Source organism: Budorcas taxicolor, chromosome 11 (genome assembly GCF_023091745.1).
Source record: "Budorcas taxicolor isolate Tak-1 chromosome 11, Takin1.1, whole genome shotgun sequence".
Classification (NCBI taxonomy): Eukaryota; Metazoa; Chordata; class Mammalia; order Artiodactyla; family Bovidae; genus Budorcas; species Budorcas taxicolor.
Genome location: NC_068920.1, coordinates 158,655,283 through 158,683,033, shown reverse-complemented (window position 1 = coordinate 158,683,033; position 27,751 = coordinate 158,655,283). Strand labels below are relative to the sequence as shown.

General features: G+C 55.0%; 1 protein-coding gene across 1 annotated transcript; it reads right to left on the bottom strand.

Moving 5' to 3' along the window:
* Positions 1-2,943: 2,943 nt before the first annotated feature.
* MIGA2 (mitoguardin 2) lies at positions 2,944-25,488 on the bottom strand. The gene is made up of 16 exons (XM_052647830.1): positions 25,440-25,488; positions 22,822-23,058; positions 21,767-21,977; positions 20,524-20,636; positions 19,500-19,617; positions 18,996-19,132; positions 12,890-13,007; positions 11,771-11,871; positions 10,892-11,007; positions 9,701-9,773; positions 9,470-9,556; positions 7,276-7,374; positions 6,912-7,046; positions 6,097-6,150; positions 5,020-5,136; positions 2,944-4,744 (listed from the first exon to the last, which is right to left on the bottom strand). Exons 2-16 carry the CDS (start codon positions 22,915-22,917, stop codon positions 4,538-4,540), a joined length of 1,782 nt encoding a protein of 593 aa, XP_052503790.1. The 5' UTR covers positions 22,918-23,058; positions 25,440-25,488; the 3' UTR covers positions 2,944-4,537.
* Between the last annotated feature and the right edge of the window lie 2,263 nt (positions 25,489-27,751).

Here is a 27,751-nt window from a genome sequence, read left to right as displayed (position 1 = left end):
AAGCTGGGGGCTGGGGGATTCACTGCAGTTGAGTACCAGAGGTCTTCTGGGGGTGGTGAGAATATTCTGAGACTGTATGGTGGTAGCACCACCACTCTGATGGCAGAAAAGGAAGAGGAACTAAAGAAACTCTTGATGAAGGTGGAAGAGGAGAGCAAAAAAGCCAACTTAAAACTCAACATTCAAAAAACTAAGATCATGGCACCTGATCCCATCACTTCATGGCAGATAGATGGGGAAATGATGGAAACAGTGACAGACTATTTCCTTGGGCTCTAAAATCACTGTGGACGGTGACTGTAGCCATGAAATGAAAAGATGCTTGCTCCTCAGAACGAAAGCTATGACAAACCTAGACAGCACATTAAAAAGCAGAGGCATCATTTTTCCAACAAAGGTCCATATAGTCAAAGCTATGGTTTTGCCAGTAGTCATACATAGATGGAAGAGTTGGACCATAAAGAAGGCTGAGTGCCGAAGAATTGATGCTTTTGAGCTGTGGTGTTGGAGAAGACTCTTGAGAGTCCCTCAGACTGCGAGGAGATCCAACCAGTCAATCCTAAAGGAAATCAACCCTGAATATTCATTGGAAGGACTGATGCTGAAGGTGAAGCTCCAATACTTTGGCCACCTGATGGGAAGAACTGACTCATTGGAAAAGACCCTGATGCTGGGAAAGATTGAGGGCAGAAGGAGAAGGGGACGACAGAAGATGAGATTGTTGGACGGCATCACTGACTCAATGGACATGAGTTTGAGCAAGCTCCAGGAGATAGTGAAGGACAGGGGAGCCTGCCATGCTGCAGTTCATAGGTCGCAAAGAGTTGGACACGACCAAGTGACTGAACATTTTGGTAACAGTTTGACACCTCTGTAAAGTTACTAAAGTTACTAAAAACAACCATTTAAAGTGAGTGCATTCTATGGTATACAAATCATACCTTAGTAAAGCTGTTTAAACACTTATTTGCCAGCATTGGGGATATTAATAATTACATCTGCTTGAGTATGAAATCAGTAGAGGGGAAGAATCAAATACTAACCCTCTTTTTAGGTTGAACTGGGGTCTGTCTCCAGTTAACCAGGAAAAGCTTTTCAGAATCCCAACAGGTATTAGAGAGCTAGTGCTCATTTTTAAGGTGTGATGTTTGTATTGTGATTATGACAGAGAACTACCTTATTTTAAGATAAATCTTTTCAAGTAGTTTAGGGAGGAAGCACAAGCCTAAAACTTACTCCAAAATATTTTCTAAAAGGACTATATGCATGAAACAACTATGGCAAGATGTTAATTACTGACTCAAACTGTGGATTTTATGGGTGTGCTTTATATGTTTTTTAATTTCTGTACATTTAAAATTTTCACAAAATACAGAAAAACTTTCAAGTACAGTGGTCCCAGCTTATCCAGTTTTGCTTTCCAAGATTGCACTTACCCTCAGTCAACCACAGTCTGAAAATATTACATGGAAAATTCCAGAAATAAATAATTCATGTTTTAAAATGCACACCGTTCTGTGCAGTGTGATAAAATCTCGTGCTATCTTGAGCCATCTTGCTCCGTTGCCACCTGGATGCGAATCATCCTTCCATCCGGCGCACCTAGGCTGTCTACCCTACCTTTTAGTCACTTAACAGCCCTCTGCATTATCAGAATGACTGTCACAGCATCACTGTGCTTGTGTTTGAGTCACCCTGTTTTACTAAACAATGGCCCCAAGCACAAAAGTTGGAGGGGAAGTGGCCACCCACTCTAGTGTTCTTGCCTGGAAAAGCCCATGCACAGAGGAGCCTCCCGGGCTACAGTCTATGGGTTGCAAAGGGTTGGACACGACTGAGCGACTTACACATAAGCACAATAGTGATGCTGGCAATCTGAATATGCCCAAGAGAAGCTGACAAGTGCTTCCTTTAAGTGAAAAGGTGAAAGTGCTCAACTTAATAAGGAAAGGGAAAGTATCCGTTTACTGAGGTTGCTGAGACCTACGAGGACACATCTTTTATCCATGAAATTATGAGACAAGGAAAAAATCTGTGTTTTCTGTTGCATCTCAAGCTGCAGAACTTACGAGTATGTGGTAAGTGATTAGTTGAGATGCAAGAGGCTGCAGTCTGTGTATTTTGAGAGACAGACCACATGTACATTTTGATTAGTGTGCTGTTTTAACTGTTCCATTTTATTACTGTTGTTCATCTCTTGCTGTGCCTAATTTACATAAACTTCACCACAGGCGTATATGGGCTTCCTAGGTGGTGCAGTGGTAAAGAATCTGCCTCCCAATGCAGGAGACGCAAGAGACGTGAGTTCGATCCCCGGGTCGGGAAGATTCCCCTGGAGGAGGGCATGGCAACCCACCCACGTATTCTTGCCTGGAAAAATTCCATAGAGGAGTGTGGTGGGCTACAGTCCATGGGGTCGCAAAGAGTTGGACATGACTGAGTGACTGAGTTAATGACATAACATATAATATAGGTACGTATATAGAAAGATTCAGTACTATCCATGGTTTCAGACATCCACTGCAGCTCTTAGAATGTGTCCCCCGCCCAAAAAGAGGGGACTACTGTACTTTCGAAATGAGCCAAGCGATTGTCCGGCTACCCGTGAGAACTTCAGATTTAGTGACCGAGGGGCTGGGTCTGCAGTCCCTGCCGGGTCCAACGCCTGTACCTTAGAGACGGGGCTTCCGAGGCTCGGCGCCCAGTGATCTTATTTAGATGCTGCCAGAGCAGGACTCACACCCAGGCTGCCCACCCACAGCCGTGGCATTGCACTGGCCCCTCCCTGCCGAGGGCCAAATGGCCGTGCCAGGCCTCCTCTGCCCTCCTGGAGCCTCCCCGGACCCACACCCCAAAGAGCAGGCCCCCCGGAAAGCAATGGCCACACGTGTGCAGCGACACTGGAAGGAAATCATTTAAATCATTTATTTGACTCGAGTCTTGTGCACAGGCCCTATCGTACAAAAGTGGGAAGCTGCGACAAATCAAGTGCCAGAGGCAGTGCGTGGACATGGAAACACAGACAACATGAAAATGCCACTGCTGGGTGACTGGGGAGCAGATCAGAGCAGCCAGGGCCTAGGCCCAAGGTCACATTCACAGCGCGGGCGGGGCAAGTGCAAATGAACCGAACGTTAGCATGGAGGGGCCTCCCCGACCTTCCCACCCAGGGGGAGGCAGTTAAGACCTCAGACACATGGCTTGGAGCCAGAAGCATAGTTAGTGCACAGTGGTCCCTGCAGTCTGGGGGGGGTGGGGGCGGGAGTGGGCTCAGAGAAGATGGGTCCTCTCCCACCCTGCCTCCCACCCAACCCTGGGGACCCCTTTGCCATTCAAGGGAGGGCGCCCCCGGGACTGAGGAGCCAGTCCCAACTCCAGAATGTGGAAAAACAGGAGTCTGTGTCTCTTGGAGGCATCCCCCTACCCGCGCCTGGAAAGGGGCGGACCTCAAAATAAAGTGTTAAGGCAATAAATAAAACACCTGTTTCCTCAGGTGGAAACACCACAAGGGAAGCAGGTCTGCAGGGCGGACAGAAATCCGGTGATGTGGGGACCTATGCCCGCAGCCTTTGGCGGTGGGCTCTACACTGCTACTCGGTTTGTGCGTCAAGTTGAAGGCTGAGGGCCAGGTGAGTTTCCTGTCCTGATGCTGGTCCAGCCGCCTGCATCCTCTGACCATCCCCTGCCCCATGGCTCCTCAGCCCCTCACTCTTGGGGAACGAAATGACCCCAGTCAGGGCCTCCAGCCCAGCGCCTAGCACCAGCCAGAGACTCCCAGGCTCACAGAGGGGAGGGAGGGGGGGGCGACCAGCCCCACCTCCTCTGTCTTTGGTGGTGGCAGAGGTGGAAGGAGAAACGAGTCTTCTGGAGGGCCAGGGAAGGGCAGAGGATAGCATCCTGCTCGAGTGCTTGGGTTTCTCAAGGGCCCGATCCCCATCCAGACGTGAGCCCAAGCGGGCCCACCTTGGGATGGCCCAGGCCCGCTGCCCACCGAGGTGCCCCCAGCCTCAGCCTTCACCCCTGGAGCTGTTCTTTCGGGTGGCGGCAGGCTGTGAGCACTGGCCAGGCCAATGCCTGGACCTGACACTGGCCAGCCCTGGCCTCTTCACCACAGAGCCCCGCCTCCCTCTCTTCCATCTCCACCCTCCAAGCCCTATTCAGCAGCCCCCCTGGGAGGCGGGAGGTATTGGGGACCCACACCCCGGGCATCCCATCTCCGCCTGATTCTTCCTCTCTGGCCCCACTGGCCACTAGTCCAGCCTCTGCTTCCCCAGCCACAACCGAGGGTGGGTCAGGTGGACCCCTCGGGGCCCCCTCCATCTCCAAGGAAGTCTGCCCTCCACCTCCGGGCCCTGGGGATTCCCAGATGATGGAGGCAAGGTTGGGGCAAGTAAGTGCCCTTGGCCACCACGGCCTGCGCTATGCCACTGCTGATGGCCAGACACCCGGGCCTCCCACGCCAACCCTGAGGCCTCTCGCCGGCGTCCCCCACGTGAAGGCAGCCCAGGCAGCCACCGTCCCGGGCCCACAGCAGCCACTACTGCAGCGCCTCTGGGAGCCCGTTCTCCCGGGGCAGCACACCGTTGAGGCCGACGCTGCCGGCCGCCGGTGCCCCCAGGTAGCCGAGCAGGATCTCGCTGCGGCGCCGGGACAGCTGGAGGATGTCCTCGGCCAGCGCCGGCACGGACGTGTACCGCACGTTGTCCAGGTCGAACATGTCGGTCAGGTACTGCACGATCTGGTGCTGGGGGATGTGGCTGGCGATAAGGCTGGGCCAGGGCCCCTGCCCCCCCCAACAAGTTGAGGTTCTCCAGGCTACCCAAAGCCACTCCCCTGACCCCCCACCCCAGGGGGACCCCCCCCAACTCAGCCCCTTCTGTCCCATTCCTGCCCTCCTGGGGCTTCCTGTGGAACCCACCCGGGGCCAGGTCCCCAGTGGAAGGGGCAGGCACCCTGCCCAGACCCTTCTCCAGATGCAGGGCCAGGCAGGCAGCTGCAGAAGCCAAGCTCCCTGTTTACCTTAAAGAAAGCACAGACTTCAGAGAGCTGAGGCTTGGGTCCAAGGAAGCCGAAGGCTAGGACAGGGCTAACGTGCTCCGATACGGAGTAGAAATGGGAGATGAAGCCATCAGGCACCTGTTTGGGGGGCAGGCCAGGGACAGCAAGGCTGAAGGCTGGGACCCGGGCAGGGAGAGGCAGCCAGGCCCTGGGGTCATATTAAGAGCTGGGGCTTCAGAGGCATGTCTGGCTTATTCATGTCCTTGCTGGGTGATGTTGGGTGAGTGACTGGGGCTTTCTTTTGTAATTTAAAAAAATTCTGTTTTTAATTTAGTGGCACTACACGGCTTGCAGGATCTTAGTTCCCTGACCAAGGATGGAACCCAGACCCAGCACTGAAAGCATCGAGTTCTAATCACTGGACTGCCAGGGAAGTGCCCCCGTGACTGGGGTTTTCAGAGCCCTGGTTTTCGCCTCCGCAGCATAGAGGCCACCTCAGGGTGGTGGGGAGGGCTGCTGGAGGAGGGGCCTGGGGTAGGCTCAGCACAGGAAGTGCCCAGGGCATGTGGCGGTGGCAGCTGGTATCAGCTGGGTGGCAGAGCTGGGCTGGCAGGGGGGCAACAATGGATGGCAGCCCAGACAGGCAGCTGGTTGCCGCCTGGGAGCGCAGATAACGCGGCCCTCGGGGTGGGAGGGGGGCTCAGCCTGCTCCAGGGCGCCCTGCCCCGACCCCGACGCCAGCAGCACCTCTGCTGCTCTGCGCGGGCCCTGCCTCCCTCCAAAGAGGCCCTCTCCTCGCTTCTGATTCCCCCTCATCACCTCCCGACCACCTGCTCTGTGCTGGGCCCTGGGTGGGAAGATGAAGCAGTTCTCTGTGGGCCTTTGAGGCCCTCCCAGTCAAGGGGGAGGTCAAGGCAGGACGGGTGACCAGTGCTGTGACAAAGGCCAAAAGCTGCAGCCCACCCTACCCTGTCCCACCCCCTGACCGGGGTCTAGCACACACCAAAGGGAGGGTCAGCTGAGCCAGGCTCCACACCCAAGGCCCACCAGCCCCCGCATGGCTGCTCTCAAGAGGCCCCTCACCATAAGCTCACTCACCATCAGCAGCCTCCTCTTGGCTTTCAGGACCGACCAGCAGGCAGTGGCCAGGGCCTAAATTAAAGAGGGCACCCCCCCCGGGGTGTGGGGTCAGACCAAGAGGCCAGGCCTGCAGCTGCTACTCACCCCCAGCTGGGACCAAGCCTTTGCCCTAGCTCACCCACCCTAAGCAGGGAGATGGGGACAGCTGTCTGAGGTCTGCCCTCAATTAGGAGTCAGGCGCACCTAAAGCTGAATCTTGACTCCAAGCCTTACAGGGTGAGAAGCCTGCAATCTTCTTCTGGGCCTCAGATTCCTCTGTAAGATGGCCCTGACCAAGTATCCCTGCCTCGCTCAGTCATTGTGGCGATCCACGGTTGCTGCCTATCAATGCCCAGCCCCACCCCTCTCCAGATCATCCCATGCCACCCGGCACGGCTTGCCCACCAGGGGCCCTGTGCTCAAGGCTTTCCTGCTGTTCCTCCTTTATTTTTTGCATATTTTAACTTGACTGAATGCATTTGAATGGAACAGAATTAATGGCAGCCGAGAATGAGTAGAATTACCCGAATGAGACTACAAGGCAGGAGGAAAATGCACGCCCAGCCGCTCTACGAGGGTGAGACAAGAGCAAGGGGGCTCCCCCGGAAAGTTCTCCAGGGCAGGCGCTGGGGTGCCCCGCGGCCAGCAGCCTGCCCCGGGGCGGGGGTGACTGCTCCGTGATGAGTAGGGGGCCAGCCCAGGGGCCCAACGCCAGGAATAGAGGGGCGTGGGGTCCAGGCAACACACATGGGGTCATATGTGCGCATGCCTGGGGGTGGGGGGCGGCCACCTACCGTCTCCTTGAAGCTGTCTGACAGCCAGCGGTTCCTCAGGACGGCGAGCACCGAGGACGGGGGGTTCTCCAGGTCCTCGAAGGCATCCATGAGGATAAAATCCAGCACGATGTCGAAGAAGCTCATGCATACCACCTGCGGGGCCAGGCCCTGCTCTGAGGCTAGAGCGGGTGGGGTGTGCAGGGGCCACCCTCCTGGCAGCCTGGGCCTGGGGCAGGGCGGGAACGCGGGCTTCCAGCAGCAGTGGAGCCATCTCAGGGCCTCGGAATCAAGGCTGAGCTCCAGGGGGCACCTCCACCCCGCTCGAGGAGCTCAGGTTGGGGGGGGCCCCAGGACACCAAGGCTCAGCACGACAGCGACTCACCCCTCGGGCCTCCAGCTCCAGCCGCGTGGTGGCCCAGGTCTCCGGCCGTAGGGCGTAGCTCAGCATCTCCTCGTAACTCTCCAGGAAGCCTTTGGGGCTCTACGGGGAGAGGCAGAGCCTGTTCTGGCTGTGGCCCCAAGACCCTGTTGGATTTGATCCACAGGGGCGGGTTGGCCTGTGGATGGGGGACACTCCAAGGCCAGGCCAAGGCCAATGCCTGAACAGCGGTCACGGAGAGAGAGAGGCTCTGCAGGGCCCAGGGTGTGTCCGGGAGAGAGGCAACGCCAGGCCGCCCAGCAGTGTCTCACACCAGCTCATTACCGGGAACTGACTCTCTTTCAGAAGATGCGCACCGGCTATGGAAGGAGCTCACTTTAGAGAGGATGCGTGAGGGTGTGAGGTCGGGCCCGCTGCCAAAGGGGCCAGTCTTCATGACCATCGGCCTCCCTATGAAACAGGAGAAGCTGCAGCTTTTCTCAGGGAGTCGGTGAGCTCGTTCATGTGACACCACCAGGCAGTAAAAAGTGTATAGGACTCCGGCTGCTGCCAGGCACACAGACGGTCAGCACCCAGGAGGAAGTCTTCACTCTCTGGGACTGGGAGACCTAGTGAGGGCTGACGACGCAGTTTGCAGACACGGATGTCATTTACGGACCTAGAAAGTGAACATGTGCCAGGGCTGACCTAATATGGATCAACTAATTTAATTCACACAACCCTGTGAGGGACTGGCCAACATTGTGCTCACTTTACAGATATGAATACTGAGGCTTCAGATCAGGGATGTGCCCAAGAGCCTGGCAGGACAGAATTGACACAGCCCAGAATAGGCAGGGTGATGGCACTTATAAGAACCGCAGGCAGAGGGGTCATTGGAGGGACTTTCACCAAAATCTGAACAGGGTGGGGCTGGGGACAATTTTTTCCCTTCTTTTTGCATCATCTTAGTTTTGTCTTCAATGGGTGTGAATCGTTTCTACACTTTTTTTTTTTTTGCCATGCCTCAAGACTTGTGGGATCTTAATTTCCTGACTGGGGACTGAACCCAGGCCACATCAGTGAAAGAAAGGCCGGAATTCTAACCACTAGGCAACCAGGGAACTCCCATTTTTATCATCTTTTTTTAAACTACGTTTGTGAAGTTGTTTTTTCTAAGACGTATTTACTTTTGGCTGTGCTGGGTCTGTGTTGCTGCAAACAGGCTTTCTCTGGTTGTAGGCAAGTGGGGGGCGCTAGGCACGTGGGCTTCAGGAGCTGTGGCTCCCAAGTTCTTGAGTGCTGGCTCAGTATGGATATGGCTTATGGGCCTAGCTGCTCCACGGCATGGGGGGATCTTCCCAGACCAGGTATCGAACCTGTGTTCCCAGCACAGGCAGGCAGATTCTTAACCACCAGACCCCCGGAGAGGCCCAATTTCCATTAAGTTTTAAAGATCTGCTAGAATGTGTACAGGCTGTGGCTTCACTTTCCCAATCCTCAGTTTCCTTGCATGTAAAAGTTGACTATGAAGATGAAGATGAGGGCTGGCCCTCGCTGACACTTTCTATGGTCACTGACCTCAGCCAGTGATGTCCCCAGGACACACCCATTTACACACAAGGGGACGGAAGCTTTGAGAGACTTCACGTGTGGCCACAGGCACAGTAAGGAGGCAGGCTGATTACACAATTTCACACTGGGTGTGCGCAGCAGCCAGTGTCTTCCCAAATGGAGGCCAGCCCATCTTTGCTGCCTGGAAAAACATGGCAGCGCTGTCAGTTACTTCTCAGTTCAGAGCTGGGCACAGGCCCTGGCGCTTAGGAGCTCGGCAGCATTTCTTAATCAAAATTAAGCCAAGTGGGACTTCCCTGGTGGTCCAGTGGCTAAGACTCTGCGCTTCCAATGCAGGGGGTGCAGCTTCGATTCCTGGTCAGGTAACTAAGGATCCCATGTGCCACTACTAAGACTCAGTGCCGTCAAATAAATACATTTTTTAAAAAAAGCAATACCCATATTTTTCAAAATTAGCATGGGGAAAAGAAAAACTTTCCCTGCTCTCCCATGGCTTGCAGAATGAAGTCAGAGCTTATCAGCTTGATTTTAGATTGAGTTTCCCCCCCCCCCCCCGAACAGGACTAAATAAAAATTACAAAGATAAAATAAAATAAGGGGTGGGGGAATAAAAGCTCAAAAGAGAGCCCTATCCCCCCACTACCTTCTCAGCCTTGGTCATCAGGCCTGCCACCATCTGCCGGCCAACCTCCCCGAAGAAAAGCTGGTGACTCTTGTCTTCCAGGAGGCCCTAAGGAGTGAGGAGGAAGGGGGTGAGCTGCCCGGCTGGCGGTCCCCCAAAGCCACAGAGAGGGCAGTACCATGGGCTGGGCAGATGGTCCACCTGCTCAGAGGAGCCTGACCCCAGCCCCAGCCTCCCACGGACCACACCCACCTCGAAGGCCTGCCGCACGCAATGCAGCTTGGCTAGAAAGTCCTGGTCGCTGTAGCAGCCCAGCAATTCTGTCCTGAGGGGAAGCACAGAGAGTCGCACCACCTGGGACCCTGCCAGCGACACCCTCGTGGGGTCAGGGTGGAGCCCCGGGTGGCCTTGCCTTGGCCTGGCAGTGTAACCTCAGGCAGGGGGCAGGTACCCTCTGGGCCTCAGTTTCCCCAGAACCAGAGGAAGAAGCTGGTAGGATGCTCTCTGAGGATGGGCTGCCTCAACGGCACTCGGCGCCACTGGACGGTGTGGTCACTGGGGGTCAGGCTGACCTCGGCCTCCTTTAGGCTCCAACTAGCAAAGGACCAAAATGGCCCAATTTCCCCCAAGGCCAGGGCAGGGCTTTCTGGGGCAGCCAGAGGCATCCTGGTCTGAGCCCTTTATCCAAATCCTCAGGCCTTCAACTCAGGTCTTCTGGCCATTTCCAGTGAACTTTCAACACAGACATATAAATCTAGGAGTCATGACCATCATGCAGAACAATGAGCTTAAGATGGATAAGAGCCTTCAGATATACCACAGAGACTGAGGCTAAGAGGGGTCAGGAGACTTGTCCAGGCCACATGCTAAGAAGTGGCAAGCCTGGAAAGAGCCCAGGTCCGTCTGTCCCCCAAGCCTGGCTTCTGGACCGCTCCTTAAGGGAGTCTGTCAGAACACAGGGCTTAGACGGCACTTCCCTGGTGGTCCACTGGTTAAGAATCTGCCTTCTAGTGCAGGAGATGCAGGTTCGATCCCTGGTCGGGGAACTAAGATCCCAGGTGCTGCAGGACAACTAAGCCTGCGTGCCACAACTACTGAAGCCCGTGCTCCGCAACAAAAGCTCCCATGAGCCATGGAGAACACAGGGACACACGGGGCAGTGCCCACCATGCTTCCGTGATGACACATCAGAGAACTTGGAACAGGTATGAATGACTTATTTTAGTTATTTGTATTAATTAGTTATCGTGATCACTAACTCCACACCCGCCTGTCTTGTACCAGGGCCATCCGAGGGCCTTCCAAGACTGGGGCAGGAGCCCTGGCCAGCCCTCAGCCTGGCTCAGCTGGGCCCTCACCAAGCACTCACTGCTGGATTCCCCAGCCTCCTCTAGGAGAACAGCACCCCCTGTCCCCCACCTGCCTCCTTCCTCCTGTGCTCACCTGAGGGTCCGGCAGGGCACTTTGCCCTCCTTCACCAGCTGCAGGGCCTCCTCGTAGGCGGCGGCAGGCCTGGAGAGTGGGATCGGGTAATTTCCGACCTGCAGGGACTCAAAAAGCTGGGGGGAGGATGCACGTGGAAGCCTGTGTCAGTGGCATGAGTGTGGGGGAGGGTGCCTGCCCAGGGAACTTCCGACACGGGATGCCCTAGGGTCCAAGCTCTCTGAGGGGATGTCAGCGGGAACCCTGGCCAAGGGCAGAGGCCGGCTTGGAGTCCCCTCCTGCTCAGCATCCCCACCACCAGGTGCCTTTCCCACCAGCTCAGTGCAGCTGCGCAGTCGTGTCCGACTCTCTGCGACCCCATGAATCGCAGCACACCAGGCCTCCCTGTCCATCTCCAACTCCCAGAGTTCCCTCCAACTCACGTCCATCGAGTCAGTGATGCCATCCACCCATCTCATCCTCTGTTGTCCCCTTCTCCTCCTTTCCCATGGGGACCTTTCCCAGAGGGACCATCTCTTGGACACAGGCCCATGTCCTCCCACCCCAGGCAAGGACAGCCGCCTGGCACACGCGGCAATGGCAGGAAACTAACGCCCAGCCGTGAGCACGAGGCCTGGAGAAGGGAGAGGCTGGGGGGGCTGCAGCCACCGGGGTCGGGGACCCCTGCCCTCACTCACGGAACTACAGCTCCTGCTGTCCCAGGCTTCCCTGTCCCAGCTGAAGAGTCCCTGGGGAGGAACACTTGGTGCTGCCAGATTCTGCTCCCGCCAGAGGAAATGCCTTCACTTTCCCACGACCCACCGCCGGCCCCCAGCAGAGCCGACAGGGGGCCCCCTGGCCTTCAACCCCTCCCCGAAGCCATCCCCCAACCCACATCACCTCGGTGGCAGAGAAGAAGGAATCTTCCGAGGTCAGGCTGTCCTCATCGTCCGCCCGCAGACGCAGCGAGCCCTCTGTCAGGGGCAGCATGAGGGTCCGCTCTGGGCAGGGCAGGAAGAGGGGGGCTGAGCCGAGATCCTGAGCTCCCCGGGCTGGGAGGTACATGGACACCAAGTCTCCCAACACCCGATCCCAGGAAGATGATGCTGAGCTTCTAGCTTTCTCAGTATACGCCAGGGGACCTGCCGCAGCCACACCGCTGGACCCTGAGGCCTGTGGGCCCTGAGCTCTGAGCTCAGGCTGTGCTATATATATGGCCCCGAACAAGTCACCTCCCCCTGCCAAGCTGACACTTAGCCTCCAATACCAAAGGGCCGCTCACTCTGCACTGCCGTTCCCACCTGCTCCAGGGCAAAGGGGTCTGGACCCTCAAGGGGGCTTAGGAACGATTTGTTGAACAAATAAGCAGAGGCTACAGCCTTGGGGCCCCACCAGCCTTTTCTGCCATGAGAGGGGGCCAGAGGAAGCAAGACTGCTGCTCTGACGGGGACGGGCAATGGAGAATGTGTCACCCTCGCCAGCCCTTGTTGGGCCCGTGTCGCCCCTGGTAGAGCCGGAGACCCCGACACTCAGGAGTCCTGTAAGCCCCCTAGAGGCTGATGGCACCCAGGGCAGGGCCACGGCAGGGCACAGTCACCGCACAGGGTCTGGCACACAGCAGGCACTAGAACGCTATGGCTGCCCGGCTGAGTAACTTCACTCCCTCGGCGATGTCACACCTCCTGACCTCAATGGCGCAGGCACATGTGCTCTCCACCATGTGACCTACTGTGGGCTCATCTCCATGGGAGCCACCCCTCTGCCCACCCAGCAGCCCAGGAGAGGGCTCGAACCAAAGGCCTGGGACGGCCGTGGGGGAGGCCGGGGGGAGATGTGGACACAGCAGTGCCAAGGCCTGTTCCCAAGGGGACGGGGGCAAAGCACACCGGCCAGGGACTCCCGGGGCCTCGTCCCAGCTCCCTTCCCGCCTGTGTGGCCCCGGTCTCCCCATCCCTGCAGTGGGCCCCTGATGGGTGGAGGTCCTGGGCCCCAGGGATCCTGCACCCGAGCCCTGCTCACCCAGGTCCAGCAGCATGCTGTCGGCCGGGAAGGTGGACCCGAACTCCTCTTGCAGGTGGTAGGCCCGGTGCAACAGCGACTCCAGCTTCTCCGCAAACTCCTTCCGCTGGGACTCCGGCTGCGGGTAAAACAAGAAAGGTCAACCCGGGCCCTCGAAGCTCCCCCACACCAGTGGCCCCTTCCTGCACCGTGACGGGGCCCCAGCCCCTAGGGAAAGCAGCGGAGGCGGGGAGGGGGGCATTTCTGAGGCCCAGCAGCGAGTGCAGGTCTGGACTTGGCAGCCCTATGCAGGAGCCACTGGCCAGACACGGCCAGTCCTGCTGACATGGGTAACCAATGAAAATGTACACCGATTTCAGACACTTCATATCCCACCCCCAAAAATCCCCAAAGAATACAAGAATGTTAAATACCTCTGTGATTTTTCACCTTGATTATGGGTTGAGATGATAATATTTGGGGTATACTAGATTATAGAAAATGTATTATTAAACATCGTTTGGTTCATTCCTTTTGCTTTTTAACGTGGCCTCTGGGAAATTTTAAATGAGATACATGGCTTCCGATTGAACAGCACCGCTCTAGACCCGATCAGACCTGGTCCAGACCTCAACACCGTCAGTTCTGAGCTGTGTGACCTTGAGTAAACAACTCCCCCTCTTGAGCCTCGGTTTCCCTATCTGTCAACTGAGGTAAGAGAACCTACTTCTTTGGATGTCAGGGAAAACATGCATAAGGCATATACGTGTTCCCCGAAAGATGGGCCCATGGCGAAGGCCAGTCAGTGCTGGCTATTATAACCAGAGAGCAGCCAGGAGCCCCGAAAAAGCTGGCTTCTGCCCCACTGCTGCTGTGACCTGTCTGCACCTGGGGGCTTCACACCCGTGGCACTGCAGCCTGTGGCTCCTCGCTGCCCCTGGCCTCCAGGCCGGGTTGTGGGAGGAAATGCTTGCTTGACCCCAGGAGCTTCTGGGCCGAGAGGCCAGACACAGGCAGGCCTGAGTCTGTTTTCCACAGAGGCTGCCAGATCTGCAAGTGCATGTAACCAGACCCTGGGGAGGCGACGGGGCCAACTAGGGCCTCAGGCCACTGGGGACAAAGAGCTGGAAGTACTCAGAGGGGGCCAGTAACATGGAAACTGCTGCCTTTCCCGGAGCGATAGGCGTGGACTGGCACCTTGCTGGTCAGCCTCAGGGCCTCCTTCAGCCAGGGGTTACCATGACCCCATTTCACCGGGAAAACTCAAGGAGGTTCCAGGGCCGGGCTCACCCGCTGGAGCCTGGCAGAGCCCGTGGGGCCCCAGACCCTCTGGCTGTCTTGCTCAGTATCTCTGCTCAGCGTGGCCAGCAGTGCCTTGTAGCTTTGGCATAGATCTCTCTCTGGGAAGTTGCCGTGGGTTAGAGAATGGTTTCTCACATATGACACAGACAACCAAAGAACACCACAGATACACTGGACTACATCCACATTCAAAACCTCTGTGCTTCAGAGGACACCAGCAAGAAAGTGAAAACACAGGACGTTTCCTGGGGGTCTGGTGGTTAGGAGTTGGTGCTTTCCACTGCCAGGGCCGGGGTTCAACCCCCACCCCATGAGGGAACTAAGATCCCGCAAGCAATGAGGTGCCGCCAAGTTTAAAAAAAAAAAAAGAGAGAGTGAAAAACAACCACCCAAAGAACGAGAGAAAATATCAACAAATCATACATCTGACAAGGGACTTGTATCCAGAAAGTGTAAAAGGACACTTAGAATGCAATAATACAAGGACAAGCAACCCAAGTCAAAATAAGGCGGAGCATCTGAACAGACATTACTCCAGATAAGGTATGCATAAGGCCATAAGCACAGGAAAAGCAGCTCAACATCCTTCGCATCAGGGAAACAAATCAAACCCGGCTCAGAGTCAGATAACAACAAGTGTTGGTGAGGGTGTGGAGACACTGGAACTCTCATGCACTGCTGCTGGGAATGTAACACGACACAGCTGCCCTGGGAATCCCAGGTGGCACGGTGGTAAAGAAGCCACCTGCCAAGGCAGGAGACGCAAAAGATGCAGGTTCCATCCCAGGTCGGGAAGATCCCCTGGAGAAGGAAATGGCAACCCACTCCAGCTTTTTGGCCTGGGAAATCCCAAGGACAGAGGAGCCTGGTGGGTTATAATCCATGGGGTTGAAGAGAGTTGGACACGACTGAGCACAGTCACACACAGCTGCTTTGGAAAACTGGCAGTTCCTTAAGATGCTAAACACAGAGTTATATTGTGACCCAACAATTCCAGTCCAAGCGTATATACCCAAGCGTTTACTCAGCACATGCCGCCAAGCTCCTTCCCTTAGAACTACACTCAGTCACTGTAACTTTGAACTGTGTCTGTAAAGACGCTTTTTAATAACATATGAAAGTGAAGTCGCTCAGTCGTGTCTGACTCTTTGCAACCCCATGGACTGTAGCCTACCAGGCTCCTCTGTCCATGGGATTTTCCAGGCAATAGTACTGGAGTGGATTGCCATTTCCTTCTCCAGGGGATCTTCCCGACCCAGGGATTGAACCCGGGTCTCCCACATTGTAGACAGACGCTTTACCGTCTGAGCCACCGGGGAAGTCCTATATCTATAAAGTGAAAGTAAAAGTCACTCGGTCATGTCCAACTCTTTGCGACCCCATGGACTACACAGTCCATAGAATTCTCCAGGCCAGAATACTGGAGTGGGTAGCCTTTCCCTCTCAGGGGATCTTCCCAACCCAGGGATTGAACCCAGGTCTCCTGCAATGCAGGCGGAGTCTTTACCAGCTGAGCCACCAGGGAAGCCCGATACATATAAATATTGGGCTACACTGGGTCTTAGCTGTGGCACACAGGATCTTTCAGTCGCAGCATGTTAACTCTCAGCTGCAGCATACGGGATCTAGTTCCCTGACCAAGGATCCAACCCAGGCCCCCTGCATTGGGAGAGCAGAGTCTTAGCCACTGGACCACCAGGGAAGTTCCTGTAAGCACCTGTGCTTTATCTCAATCAATTCTGCACATCTCTTAGGAAGATGTGTCTAAAGGGGACTCATCACTTCTTTGCTTGACATCATTTTGGCTTAAGAAAGGTTTCCTAGGAAGGCTCTATTTTCAGATAATGGGGGAAACATACATGAAAGCCACTGTACGATCGAATTCGGTGAACTGTATGGCATGTGAACTCTATTTCAAGTCATTTAAAAGACATTGTAGCGTAGTGAAATGCTTGGAAGGATACCAAGTAGTTATGTCTGGATGGAAGATAACAGGCGTCAGTAACACTGATGACAGAGGTGACTTGCTGGGCACCGGCTATGGGCCAGGATCTGGGGCTGGTCCACTGAGGGCACCAGTGCTCAGGGAGGCTGAGGGCACCTGCCCGTGGCTCATAGCTGGGAGCTGTCTGGTCAGAGACTGGGCTCCTTTTTATCCTCTTTTTTCTTTCTGTGTTTTTTTCACTACGCTATTAGGGAACATTTCATTGCTTTCACAATGAGAAAGACAAGAAAAGGTCTATAAATTTCAGACGTAGTATTAGCACGGAGAAGGCAATGGCAACCCACTCCAGTACTCTTGCCTGGAACATCCATGGACGGAGGAGCCTGGTAGACTGCAGTCCATGGGGTGGCTAAGAGTCAGACACAGCTGAGCGACTTCACTTTCACTTTTCACTTTCATGCACTGGAGAAGGAAACGGCAACCCACTCCAGTGTTCTTGCCTAGAGAATCCCAGGGACAGGGGAGCCTGGTGGGCTGCCGTCTATGGGTCGCACAGAGTCGGATACGACTGAAGTAACTTAGCAGCAGCAGCAGTATTAACAACAAGGACAATTTTGGAAACAAAGCTGCCTCCCTTCTCCTGCCCTCACTCACTGGCAGGCACCCACTGCCCGCCCATGAGCAGAGGGGACCTGATGCAGTCGTGCCACAGGGTCTGAAGCCTTGTCACCCACACCCCAGGCATCCACAGCCCACAACTACAGCCATCAGGCCTGTGTGACGGGCCTCGGAGTGAAAGTCCCAGCTGGGGTGGAGGTCACGCACACCTCCAACTTGGTACCTGCTGTCCCGGACAGGTTCTCACCCTGTACTGCAAACTCTGTTCCCCAGGCTTCCCTGCCAACTGCCTGTCGTCCCACCAAGGCACAGGTGGAGGAAGCGAGGAGAAACTGGGGGGCGGGATGGGGCTAGGTGAGAAGCTCTCTCCTCTTCATGCCTCACATCACATCCCTGCACTCCACTCCCCACTAGCCAGCCCCCTCTGTGGTGTGAGCCCCCTTGAGTCCCGGGGTCTCCTGGTGACTCCCTCAGCCATGCAACCAATTTCCTGAGTTAAACCTTCTTCTTCTCCAACACATGAAGTTATTCCCACATCCTGGCTGGACCCCTCCCCAAAGGGGTGGGCTCCACTTTGACCTCACTCCAGTAGAGGGCGGACACTCATGTTTTGTTTTGTTCTTTAATACAGAAAAGTACAGGGACTTCCTGGCGGTCGGGTAGGTGGTTAGGACTCCAAGCTTCCCCTGCGGGAGCCGCAGGTTCAACCCCTGGTCTGGGAACTAGGATCCCACATGCCATAAATAAATTAAAAAATTAAATACAGGAAGGTATCAAGACGAAAACAGCAACAACCCACCATGCTAACACCTGTACAAACCCTACCCTTAAGCTTGTGCTTGAAATAAGTCAGAACAGTAGAGAAAGGTACAGAAAAGTCCAAGGAAAGTCTCTTTCTCCTTTCCCTGCAGACCCTCATGAAAGATCTCTGTGAACAGTCTTCCTGTGCATCTGTTCAAAGAGAAATAAAAGTGCACAGACACAGGCAGTAGCTACCGGCAGGCATACACAGGCATGGATGTATGCCTTTATTTAAAATGTGCACACAAGCAGAAATTAGCACAACGTTTTAAGTCAACTACACATCAATTTAAAAAATAGAGAATAGTAAAAAAAAATAAATGTACACACGGGTCACGAGTCACTCTTATACACCTGTAACTTACGTGATATTACCCATCAACTACATCTCAGTAGAAAAAACTGTATGCACGGGTCACCGTGCACATTCTGTATCTTGGGTTTTTTTTTCCACTTAATAAAATACAGTGGGTAGAACAACCTATCAGCCCACAGAGCTTTTTTCTAGCCTTTAATAAAGGCTGGCTAGTATTTCAGATTCCTCCTGGCGGGCATTTAGTTTCCACTTTTTCATGTGTTTTAACTGTTACAAAACAATGCTTCTTCCGTGAACATTCATCTGAAGACATGTATTTGTTGTGCTTTTCACACACACACACAATTTTTTCGGCCACACTGCGTGGGCTTGTGGGATCAGAGTTCCCTGATCAGGGATCAAACCTGTGCCCCCTGCAATGAAGGGCAGAGGCTTAACCACTGGACCCCCAGGGAAGACCCTCACAAACTTTTACTATTTTAGGGTTCTAACTTTCCTTCGCTTCTCTGATATTGAGACAGTCACTTAGAGAACACCTGCTGTCATTGTTGCTTAGTCGCTAAGTCATGTCTGACCCTTTCAGGACCCCCTGGACTGTAGCCCACCAGGCTCCTCTGCCCATGGGATTCTCTAGGCAAGAACAGTGGAGTGGGTTGCCATTTCCTTCTCCATGGGATCTTTCCGACCCAGGGATCAAACCTGTGTCTCCTGCATTGGCAGGCGGGCTCTTTACCACTGAGCCACCAGGGAAGCCCGATAGAAAATCTGATCAAACTGTGATCAAAGAATGTATGAAGAAAAGATAAGACAAAGCTGTGTGACCCTCTCGCCTATGAACACGGCTAGTTCCTTCCAGCCCGTCAAGAACACGTATGTTTCCTATACGGTCAGGATCAGGTTATAATCATGGCGTGGTTTATTGAGTACCTATCAAGTGGCAGGGTGTGCAAATGCACATGACGTGAGTGTTCTTACTTGGCTCATCAACACTCTGGTCAAGGGGAGAACTCCCATCCAAGAGGCCGTGACCAGCTGGCAGAAGGCAGGGCTGCTAGACGCCTCCCGAGTGCAGTCGCCCCGCCAGCCATGCTACTAGGCGTCTCTGAGGTTGGGGGGTGGAAAAGACCCAAGGAAGGACCACCTACCTCGGACAGTGCCTCTGAAGCTGTCTCGGGGTTCCGGAGGCCATCCCCTGGGGTGGGGGTGCTGCCGCTGTCTGCCCTCTGCCCCACACTCAGCGCCTGCTCCCATTTCTGCAGGGCCTCCTCGAACAGCTCCATGCCTGAGCGTGGGCGAGGGAGACGGGGAAAAGGAGTCAGGTCCCCAGTGGGGAGAGCAGCCAGGCCCCTCATCTTGCCGTTCCAGAGTGGGGTCAGAAGAGCCAGGCAGCAGGAGGGCCCTGAAGGACGGGAAAGGACAGGACCACATAGACTGGTCCTGATCCCTTTTTTTTAGGCTGTCCCGCTTGTGGGTCTCCATGCAGACTAGACTTGCTCCTGGAGATGCTCCTTGGTCCAGAAACCATAGAACTGGGAGGTCTGGGGTGGGGTGAGGGTTGCAGTCAGCACCCGGAGAACCCAGGCTCCTGGGAGGAGGCCGCTCCCCCGCTCCCCTACCCTGGCAGCCGAGGCCGGCCTCCCGGCCCGCACCTTGCATGTAGAGGCTCTCAGCGTTGCCATCGGCGGTGGTCACAGACTCCTCTATCCCTCGGGTCTCCCGTGGTCCCGAGCATGCAGCCGTGGGGCTGGATGAGTTTACTACCACCATCTGGGAGCCAAGCAGGGCAAGAACTCCAGAATAAAGAGTGAGGCCTTCCCAGACCCCGAGCAGGACCCCTGAGCCTCCCCACCAGCCCCCTTGCCTGACCACACACCCTCTCCCATACCATCCCTGAAACCAGCCCCCTGCCACAGTGGCCGAGCACTCAGCACAGCACTTCCACCAACTTCAAGAGCCTGAGGACATGTCATAGATATGGCCAAAGCAGGGAAAACACAGAGGCTGACACCTAGCTCAGGAACCTGCTGCCCCCTCCGAAGCCGCCCCGAGCCCTGCTCCCGAGCAGCAGGACTGCTCCCCGTTTCAGGGCTCCACCATGAAAAGGACAGGGAGGACTCAAGGAGCACCTGTTACCCTCAGGCCAGCAGGACCAGGCTCTCACCCACGCCTCTGTCCCTCACGAGCAGCCATCTGCCTGCCAGGCTGTGATGAGAGCCAGCTCTTGTTGGCACCTGGGTCCCCAGGGCCGTGGCCTGCTCAGAGTGGGGGCTCAGTACTCGCTGGATGAAATTAGTAACTAGATGAGTGAATGAGCCAAAAGCTGTTCCCCGAGAGAAAATAAACTCCTCTTTGTCTTATTTATCTCTGTATCCTCAGTGCTTGGTAGTCCCTGGCAAAAAACCCAGTGTTGCTCAATGTCTGATGAATGAATGAATGAACTTCCATGGGGAAGTGTCACACAGCCTCTCTTCCACACTTGTCCACCTGCCCCTCACCAATGCCCGGCACACACTGGTCACTAGTGATCTCAGAAAGCCTTCACGGATCAATGAGTGAGTGAACAAAAGAATAAATGGAGGGAACCTCTTCTCCCATCTTCCTACCAGCCCATAAGCCCCCTGAGGGCAGAGACAGGAGCCCCAGGGCCATTGACAGGCACGCTGGTACCCTCACCGAGGCCAGGCTGTGGGAGGAGCCTGAGTGCTTGCTGGGCTCAATGGAGGAGATGCCGCTCAGGGTGTCGTTGCTCCTGCTACTGGGGCTCTGGACCCTGCGGCTGGAGTAGCCTGTGAGGAACAGGAGGGCAGAGGTCACGCCGGCTTCCCACCCAGCCTCTTTGCATGGGCCATTCACGGCTCCGCACCCCTCTTCCCTTCCTTGTCATCTGGGAGTCTGTCCTGACCTTCTGTGTCGGACAGCAGAGCACCCCCAGGGGATGCTCCTAGCAGCAGAGGGCCGGGCCCTGGCCTGCTCTCCTGCTCCCTTCTGTATCCTGGGCACTGGGCACAGGGCCTGGCCCTGAGTGGGGCCTGGATCTGCTGCGTTAAGCTTGAGAAAGAGGGCCAGCCACCGCCCCTCTTCTGACTCAGTTTTCCCTGTGTTGTTGATTGACTCATCTGGAATTCACCTTCCAAAAAGGATTTGAGGCACCAGCTTTTTAGGTGAGAAAAATAGGGAATGCAAACTAAGGTGGAACCAGAGACAGGTAGGCAAGCAAGAAGAAAAGATGAAACTTTCCTTTTGCCAGGATAATTCACGATGAAAAGTCTTCGTCTTGCAAGGAGATTTTGCTTCTGAAAATAGGTTTTTCCCAAGACAAGAGAGCCTATGAGGCCTCCTTGCCTTGGAAGGCAACCTGTATGTGGCAAACGCTGGGTTGCTGGGTTACAAGATTAACCGGACCATAAGAGGCTTTTAGAGCCACACCAGCAAACATAAAACAGACCAGGCTAAATACCAAGGGCCCTGGGGGTTTGCAGAGCAACAGCTCTTGACTGTGGTTGGACTGGATGACTATAAGTGTTTGTCAAAACTCATAGAACTGTTTGCTAAAAAAGGTGAATCTTACTACGTGCCAAGTAAAAAAGCAGGAGATGGTGAAACGACATATGGCTCAGGAACCACAGGGCCCTTCCTGCTTCTGAGGCAGGGGACTTCCCTCGCTGCAAGGACGAGATGCGCCCCACCAGCCCACTCTGCACCCGACACTCCTAGAGGGTCCTCAGATAAGAAGAACCATCGCTTCCAATGACATGTGCATCCGGCCACATGACCCAGCAAATCCTTACAATGACCTCCTTCACAGATGAGGGGACTCAGCTTGGAGACAGCATGTCACTGGCCCAAGATCTCAGCTAACAGGAGCCTGGCTAAGACTCGACTTCAGGTTCGCCCTTCCCTACCACCTCACACCTACCTTTCTTCACCGACGGGACCTTTCTGGCCATGAGGATGGGGAGGGGCACCGTGCCCAGGTGCTCGCCTCCCATCTCGGGCCCGACCTGCTTCTTCTTCCGCCGTCGCCTCTTCAGCTGGTGGGCAGCCAGGGCCAAGGCCACAGTCCCCAGGGCCGTGGCAAAGAGGACCTTCCGCAGGCCTGGTGTCAACCGCAGCTGGGAGAAGGCAGACTGTAGGAGAAGAGGGGGGACCGCCGCTTACATCTCCCTGGGAGAGCTGCGCTGGGGAGCCCAGCGAAAGCTTCAGGCCCCCGGGGGATATTTCCTGACCAGGCATGTTGGAGAGGCAGCCACCCCCTAGCGGGGGGACCTGGCCTCTGAAACCTGGATCACAGAGATGTAAAAGAGGGGGGTTGGGGAGGGCAAAGTGACAAGGCCAAGGAGATGGTGTCCCCAACACCATCGGTCAGGATTCCACCAGTTGCAGTGACAGCACCTCTGCAGGCGCCACGTCGGGATTGCACCTGTGTTACCTGTCCGAATGCCCGTCATTTTCCAGGTGAGGTATCCGAGGCTCACACAGCTTAAGACACGGGCTTAAGGTGACAGAGAGGCAGAAACCGAACCCAGGTCTGCCAACCCCACTTCTCAACTCCTCAAGGACAATGACATTCACTTCAGCAGGTGGTCCATCAGTACCACCCCTGCCCCACCCCTCACTCTGCCTATTGGATGGGGAGCCCCTCGTGAGGCTGCACCCCACAGGGCAGAGCTTTAGGGAGTGTCAAGAGGCCTGGTCAGACACAGACTTTTAAAGCTGGCAGGGAGGGCCTGATCGACCCCTTTTATAGCAGAGAAACTGAAGTTAAAAGTCCACAGAGACCTGGGGTGGAGAATGGGCTTGGGACCCCAGACTCCTAACCCAGTTCTTCTTACTCTGCTCAGAGAGGATGGCCTGGGACAGCAATTACAAGGGCCCAGTCTTTCTGGATGCTGAAGGACCCTGGGATGAGTGGCTCAGTGTTTCAGGGACCAGTGGGGTAAAGGGAGGGACCACAACCGCCCCAATCTTGACCTGCCCGAACGTCGTGTAAAGGAACACAGGGATCTCAGCCACTGTCATGGCCAGGGCCTGAATCATGGACATGCCCTCGGTCCGCCGGAACGCCATGGCAGGATCAGCAGCCCAGGCGAGAGCCCTCGGGGCTGAAAGCTTCCAAGGAGAACGTCTTCAACTGGTTGCTGGCTGGGTCCTGGGTACCATCCACGCCCTGAAACAGGGACGCACAGACCAGAAGGTCCCTGCACAGAGCTGAGAGACAGACGACCAAGTCAGCCACAAGGGCGTGCACATGTGAGAAAGAGAAATACACACAAGAGTGCTCTGGGGGGAATGAGGTGGGAGCAAAGCCCACATGCGGAATGTGAGGCCTGGAACCAGGCCCCAGCCTTTTGCATTGGCTAGCAGGAAGACACCCAAGCACCCCACAGACCCTCTGCCCACCTTGAGCCTTGGGAGCAGGAGGCAGTATCTGGCACGCTGGCCCCAGTGCAGACCCAGAGCCTGGAGGATTGAGAGGTCGCTCTCAAACCTGAGGCTTTAAACCACACTGTCTCAAACTTTTAAAACCCATGGCCAGTGGCCTAAGCAGAAATCTTACGCCTCTAAGGCTCAAGTTCCTGACTGAAAATCATTACATCTTTTCCACCTCCCACAAAACCAAGAATGTTGTACTTCCTGTGGACTGTATTATGAAAACAGCCTGGTATTTCCTCAAATAATAATAGCTACTGTGCATTACGTGGGTATTTGTGCTGCATTCCTTACATACATCATCTCATTGAATCATTATAAATCTGCGAAGCAGATGGACTCTATTTCCCATCAGTTCAGTTCAGTTCAGTCACTCAGTCATGTCCGACTCTTTGCGACCCCAGGGACTGCAGCATGCCAGGCCTCCCTGTCCATCACCAATTCCTGGAGTTTACTCAAACTCATGTCCATTGAGTCGGTGATGCCATCCAACTATTTCCCTCTGCCAATTTCCAACAAGGAAACTGAGGCTCAGACAGGCTAAGTCAGGAGTCCAAAGTCACTGGTACCAGATGGCTGGTACCAGACGGAGTCGGGACGTGGGTCAAGATCTCTTGGACTTTAGACTCCACGCTCAACACAACCCTTTCGCCAAATCTGACATGGAGCAGGAAGTGGAAGTCCTGGAAGAACCACAGACCAGAAGGGCAATTTTCCCCTGGGGCCTTCTGAGATAACTCACAGCCCCATTCCAAGGCCAGCAAATAAGTGGCTTGAACACATATAAGCCAGTCCCCAAGATCCTGCAGAGAACTCCCCGACCCAGCACCACCAAGGCCGAGTGTGCCTTCAAGGTCTCCTGGGACTTCAAACAGAAGGATACAACAGCCAGACAGACCCTGTCTACTTGGGATGGCTGCCAAAGTCACTGGTCCAGCACAAGAAACAGTTTATCCCCAGTGAGTGGGAAGGATGAATGATCTTACCAGTTAGCTCCAGGGTGTGTGTGTGTGTGTGTGTGTGTGTGTGTGTGTGTGTGTGCCCAGTGACGGTGAAACTGTGGCCCCAGAAGATAACCCGACGGAGGTCACTGAGTAAAATGGCAAAGCTGGGATATGACCACAGCTCTGGGGGACCCCAAGGCCTAGCATTTACCTGCAGGAAAGTCAAGAGCAGCCTCTGCTGCCCCGTCTGAGGAAGAGTGTCAGGTAAGGACACTGGTCCCAAGACAGCTTTTCTTTTAGGGATGGATTCAGATCCAGCCCAACCATACTCCATCTATCCATCCCCCTGGCACAACCCAGGGCGGAAGGAGAGAAGCCTCCACCTCCTCTCTATGATGACAAGCCCACAGCAATGTCTCCACCACGTGGATACTCCTAATGCCTTCCCCACCTGGGCAAGTCACCTCTCCTTCCTTGTAACCTTGGGCTGGAGCCTCCTCGTTCCCATTCCAACCCCACGCCGGCACTTATACAACCTCTCAGCGTGGATGCCCAGGCTTTCAATCTCAGGCACCTCCTTCCCTGCCCTGAACCACCCCGTAAATGACTCTAGCCTGAGCACGCTTTATTCCAGCTTGACCCCAGCAATGTCCCCGGCCCAAGTGCTCCTCTGAGCGACCCCTCAGCCCAGTCTTAGTTCATTCCACCCTGGCAGGATCCGACCAGCACTGGGCACTCCTTACGCTGGACCTCAACAATATCCCCTTCCTTAGAATCTGTCCATCCCGGACAATTCCTTCCGCATCCCCTGGTCAAGGCCCCTTCTCTCTTGCCCCGACCCCCGGAATATTCTCTAGGGTTGTCCAGGTGCCCCATTGCCGCCGCCGCCCCCGGTCCGCGCACCGGCTCCTTCTATCCCAGTACTTGCCTTGTTCGGGTCCAGGACCTGCGCCCCTGCTCCAGTCTCTGCAGTGTTCCAGGCCCGGGCATCTTTCCACGGACCGGGTACCTTCTGTTCCACCTCTCGCGCCTCCCACGGCTCGAGCACCTGCTCTTTCCCAACCCGGGCCCTTCTAGTCTGGCTGAGCCGGGACACTTGCGACGCCTACCAGTTCCCCGCGTAGGCACGGCTCCCGCCCGCTGCAAGCCTCAGTCCCGAACCCTACCGCGCCGCCCGCCGACCCCGCGAATTCAGCCCGGACCGCCGCCACTCACCCAAGATCGCATCGCTGCGGAAGGGCAGCGTCTCCTTCCCCGGCGCCCGCGCAACCAACCTCTGGGCCGCCAGGGGCGTGGTCTCACGCTGGGCCAGCCTTCTTTTGGCCAATGAGCGTCGCCGATCTCTTCTGCACCGCCCCGGCCTCTGGGCAATTGGGCAGGTCACGTGACAACATTAGCTCCACCTCTCCTCTCCCTCTGTTCCGCCCCCTAAGTGCGGTTGAGGCGCGGAAGTAATTTTTTTTCTCTCCTGTGATTGGCCATCGGGATTAGATTGACCCGGGTGGCTAAGTGGAGGCGGGGCCGCCCTTAAAGGGATAAGGGGGAACAATCAAGCTTCGAAGGGGCTTTAAAAAAAGAACTGGCGGCGGTCTGAGCCCTTTATATTTAGTTCCTCTGCCGCCACGGTCCCCACCCAGACAAGTCCTTCCCGCCCTTCGAGCGCCCTCTTTCCAATGCAACTGCCTCAGAAACTTCCTACAGCATCCTTCTGAGCACTTGCCACTCTCCTTTTTTGGGAGCCGTTCGCTAAAGTGCCACCCCTCCCTTACCAGACCGAAATCGTCTCTCTGAGAGTTGTTTCGGTTCTGAGCGCCCAGCTGTGCTTTGCGCTGAGCACTGGGTTTGGTATCATGCCGATCTGAGTTGGAATCAAGTTCTGTCACTCCCATGGACCGCGGAGCCTGGTAGGTTACCGTCCATGGGGTCGCACAGAGTCGGACACGACTGAGCGACTTCACTTCACTCTGTCACATCAGCTCTCTGGGGTTTAGTTTCAGGGCGTTAGTCGCTCAGTCGTGTCCGGTTCTTTGCGACCCCATGGACTGTAGCTCGCAACCTCCTCCATCCATGGAGTTTTCCAGGCAACAATATAAGAATGACTCAGTTTCAGTTCAGTTCAGTCGCTCAGTCGTGTCTTTGCGACCCCATGAATCGCAGCCCCCCCAGGCCTCCCTGTCCATCACCAACTCCCGGAGTTTACTCAAACTCATGTCCATCGAGTCGGTGATGCCATCCAGCCATCTCATCCTCTGTCGTCCCCTTCTCCTCCTGCCCCCAATCCCTCCCAGCATCAGGGTCTTTTCCAATGAATCAACTCTTCGCCTGAGGTGGCCAAAGTATTGGAGTTTCAGCTTTAGTTTACTCCTCTCTAAAATGGGAACGGAATTCCTGCTTTGCCTGAGTAACAGGGCTTTGGTGCTGATAGTAAGGAAACTGTGGCAGTTCTTTCATAACCAGAGAACCGGACACGTCTAAGTTTTTAAAATGTAATTATCAGTAAGGTTACATTCTTGCCTTCATTCAACAACGAATACTTCTGTGTGACAGCCCTTTGGCTGGACTCGATAGTGGTAGACGAGATACATATAGTTAGGATAATTACAATCTTCTGTGGTATTGTTCCAATGATGGAAACTTGGGAATCCAGGCTGCCTCGTATTTCTGAGTTTCCCCAGGGACAGACTCCTGTGCTCCCATGGGAAAGTGAGAGACTCCAGAAAGATAGTGACGTCCAAATAGAAACCTAAGGATGACTAGGAATTAGCTGGGCAGAGAGAAGAGGGAGGAATGTTCAGGAACAGCTTGGACTGTGATCCAGAGGCAAGAGCAAACCTGGCATCTCTGACTAACGGTGGCAGAGAGAGAGGAGAGCGGCAGCTGATGAGCCAAGGAAGTGGTAGCCAGAGCAAAGGAGAGCAGGCTCCACCACTGAACTGCCTGCATCTGGGGCCAAATCCACTGCTTACTCCCCTGTGTCCTCGGGCAAATCATAACTTCTCTAAACCTGCAGTTCAGTTCAGTTCAGTCGCTCAGTCGTGTCCGACTCTTTGCGACCCCATAAATCGCAGCACGCCAGGCCTCCCTGTCCATCACCAACGCCCGGAGTTCACTCAGACTCACGTCCAGCGAGTCCGTGATGCCATCCAGCCATCTCATCCTCTGTCATCCCCTTCTCCTCCTGCCCTCAATCTTTCCCAACATCAGAGTCTTTTTCCAATGAGTCAGCTCTTCGCATGAGGTGGCCAAAGTACTGGAGTTTCAGCTTTAGCATCATTCCTTCCAAAGAAATCCCAGGGCTGATCTTCAGAATGGACTGGTTGGATCTCCTTGCAGTCCAAGGGACTCTCAAGAGTCTTCTCCAACACCACACTTCAAAAGCATCAATTCTTTGGCGCTCAGCCTTCTTCACAGTCCAACTCTCACATCCATACATGACCACTGGAAAAACCATAGCCTTGACTAGACGGACCTTTGTTGGCAAAGTAATGTCTCTGCTTTTCAACATGCTGTCTAGGTTGGTCATAACT

What these genes read in the sequence shown, in the direction of transcription:
- MIGA2 (XM_052647830.1), bottom strand. Translation starts at nt 22,917, where the DNA reads ATGGCGTTCCGGCGGACCGAGGGCATGTCCATGATTCAGGCCCTGGCC. An exon ending in TTTACACGACGTTCGGGCAG is followed by an intron (nt 21,978 to 22,821) that starts GTCAAGATTGGG and finishes CTTCTCCTACAG; the next exon opens with TCTGCCTTCTCCCAGCTGCG. An exon ending in CAGACAGCTTCAAGGAGACG is followed by an intron (nt 6,151 to 6,911) that starts GTAGGTGGCCGC and finishes TCTTTAATTTAG; the next exon opens with GCCCTGGCCACTGCCTGCTG.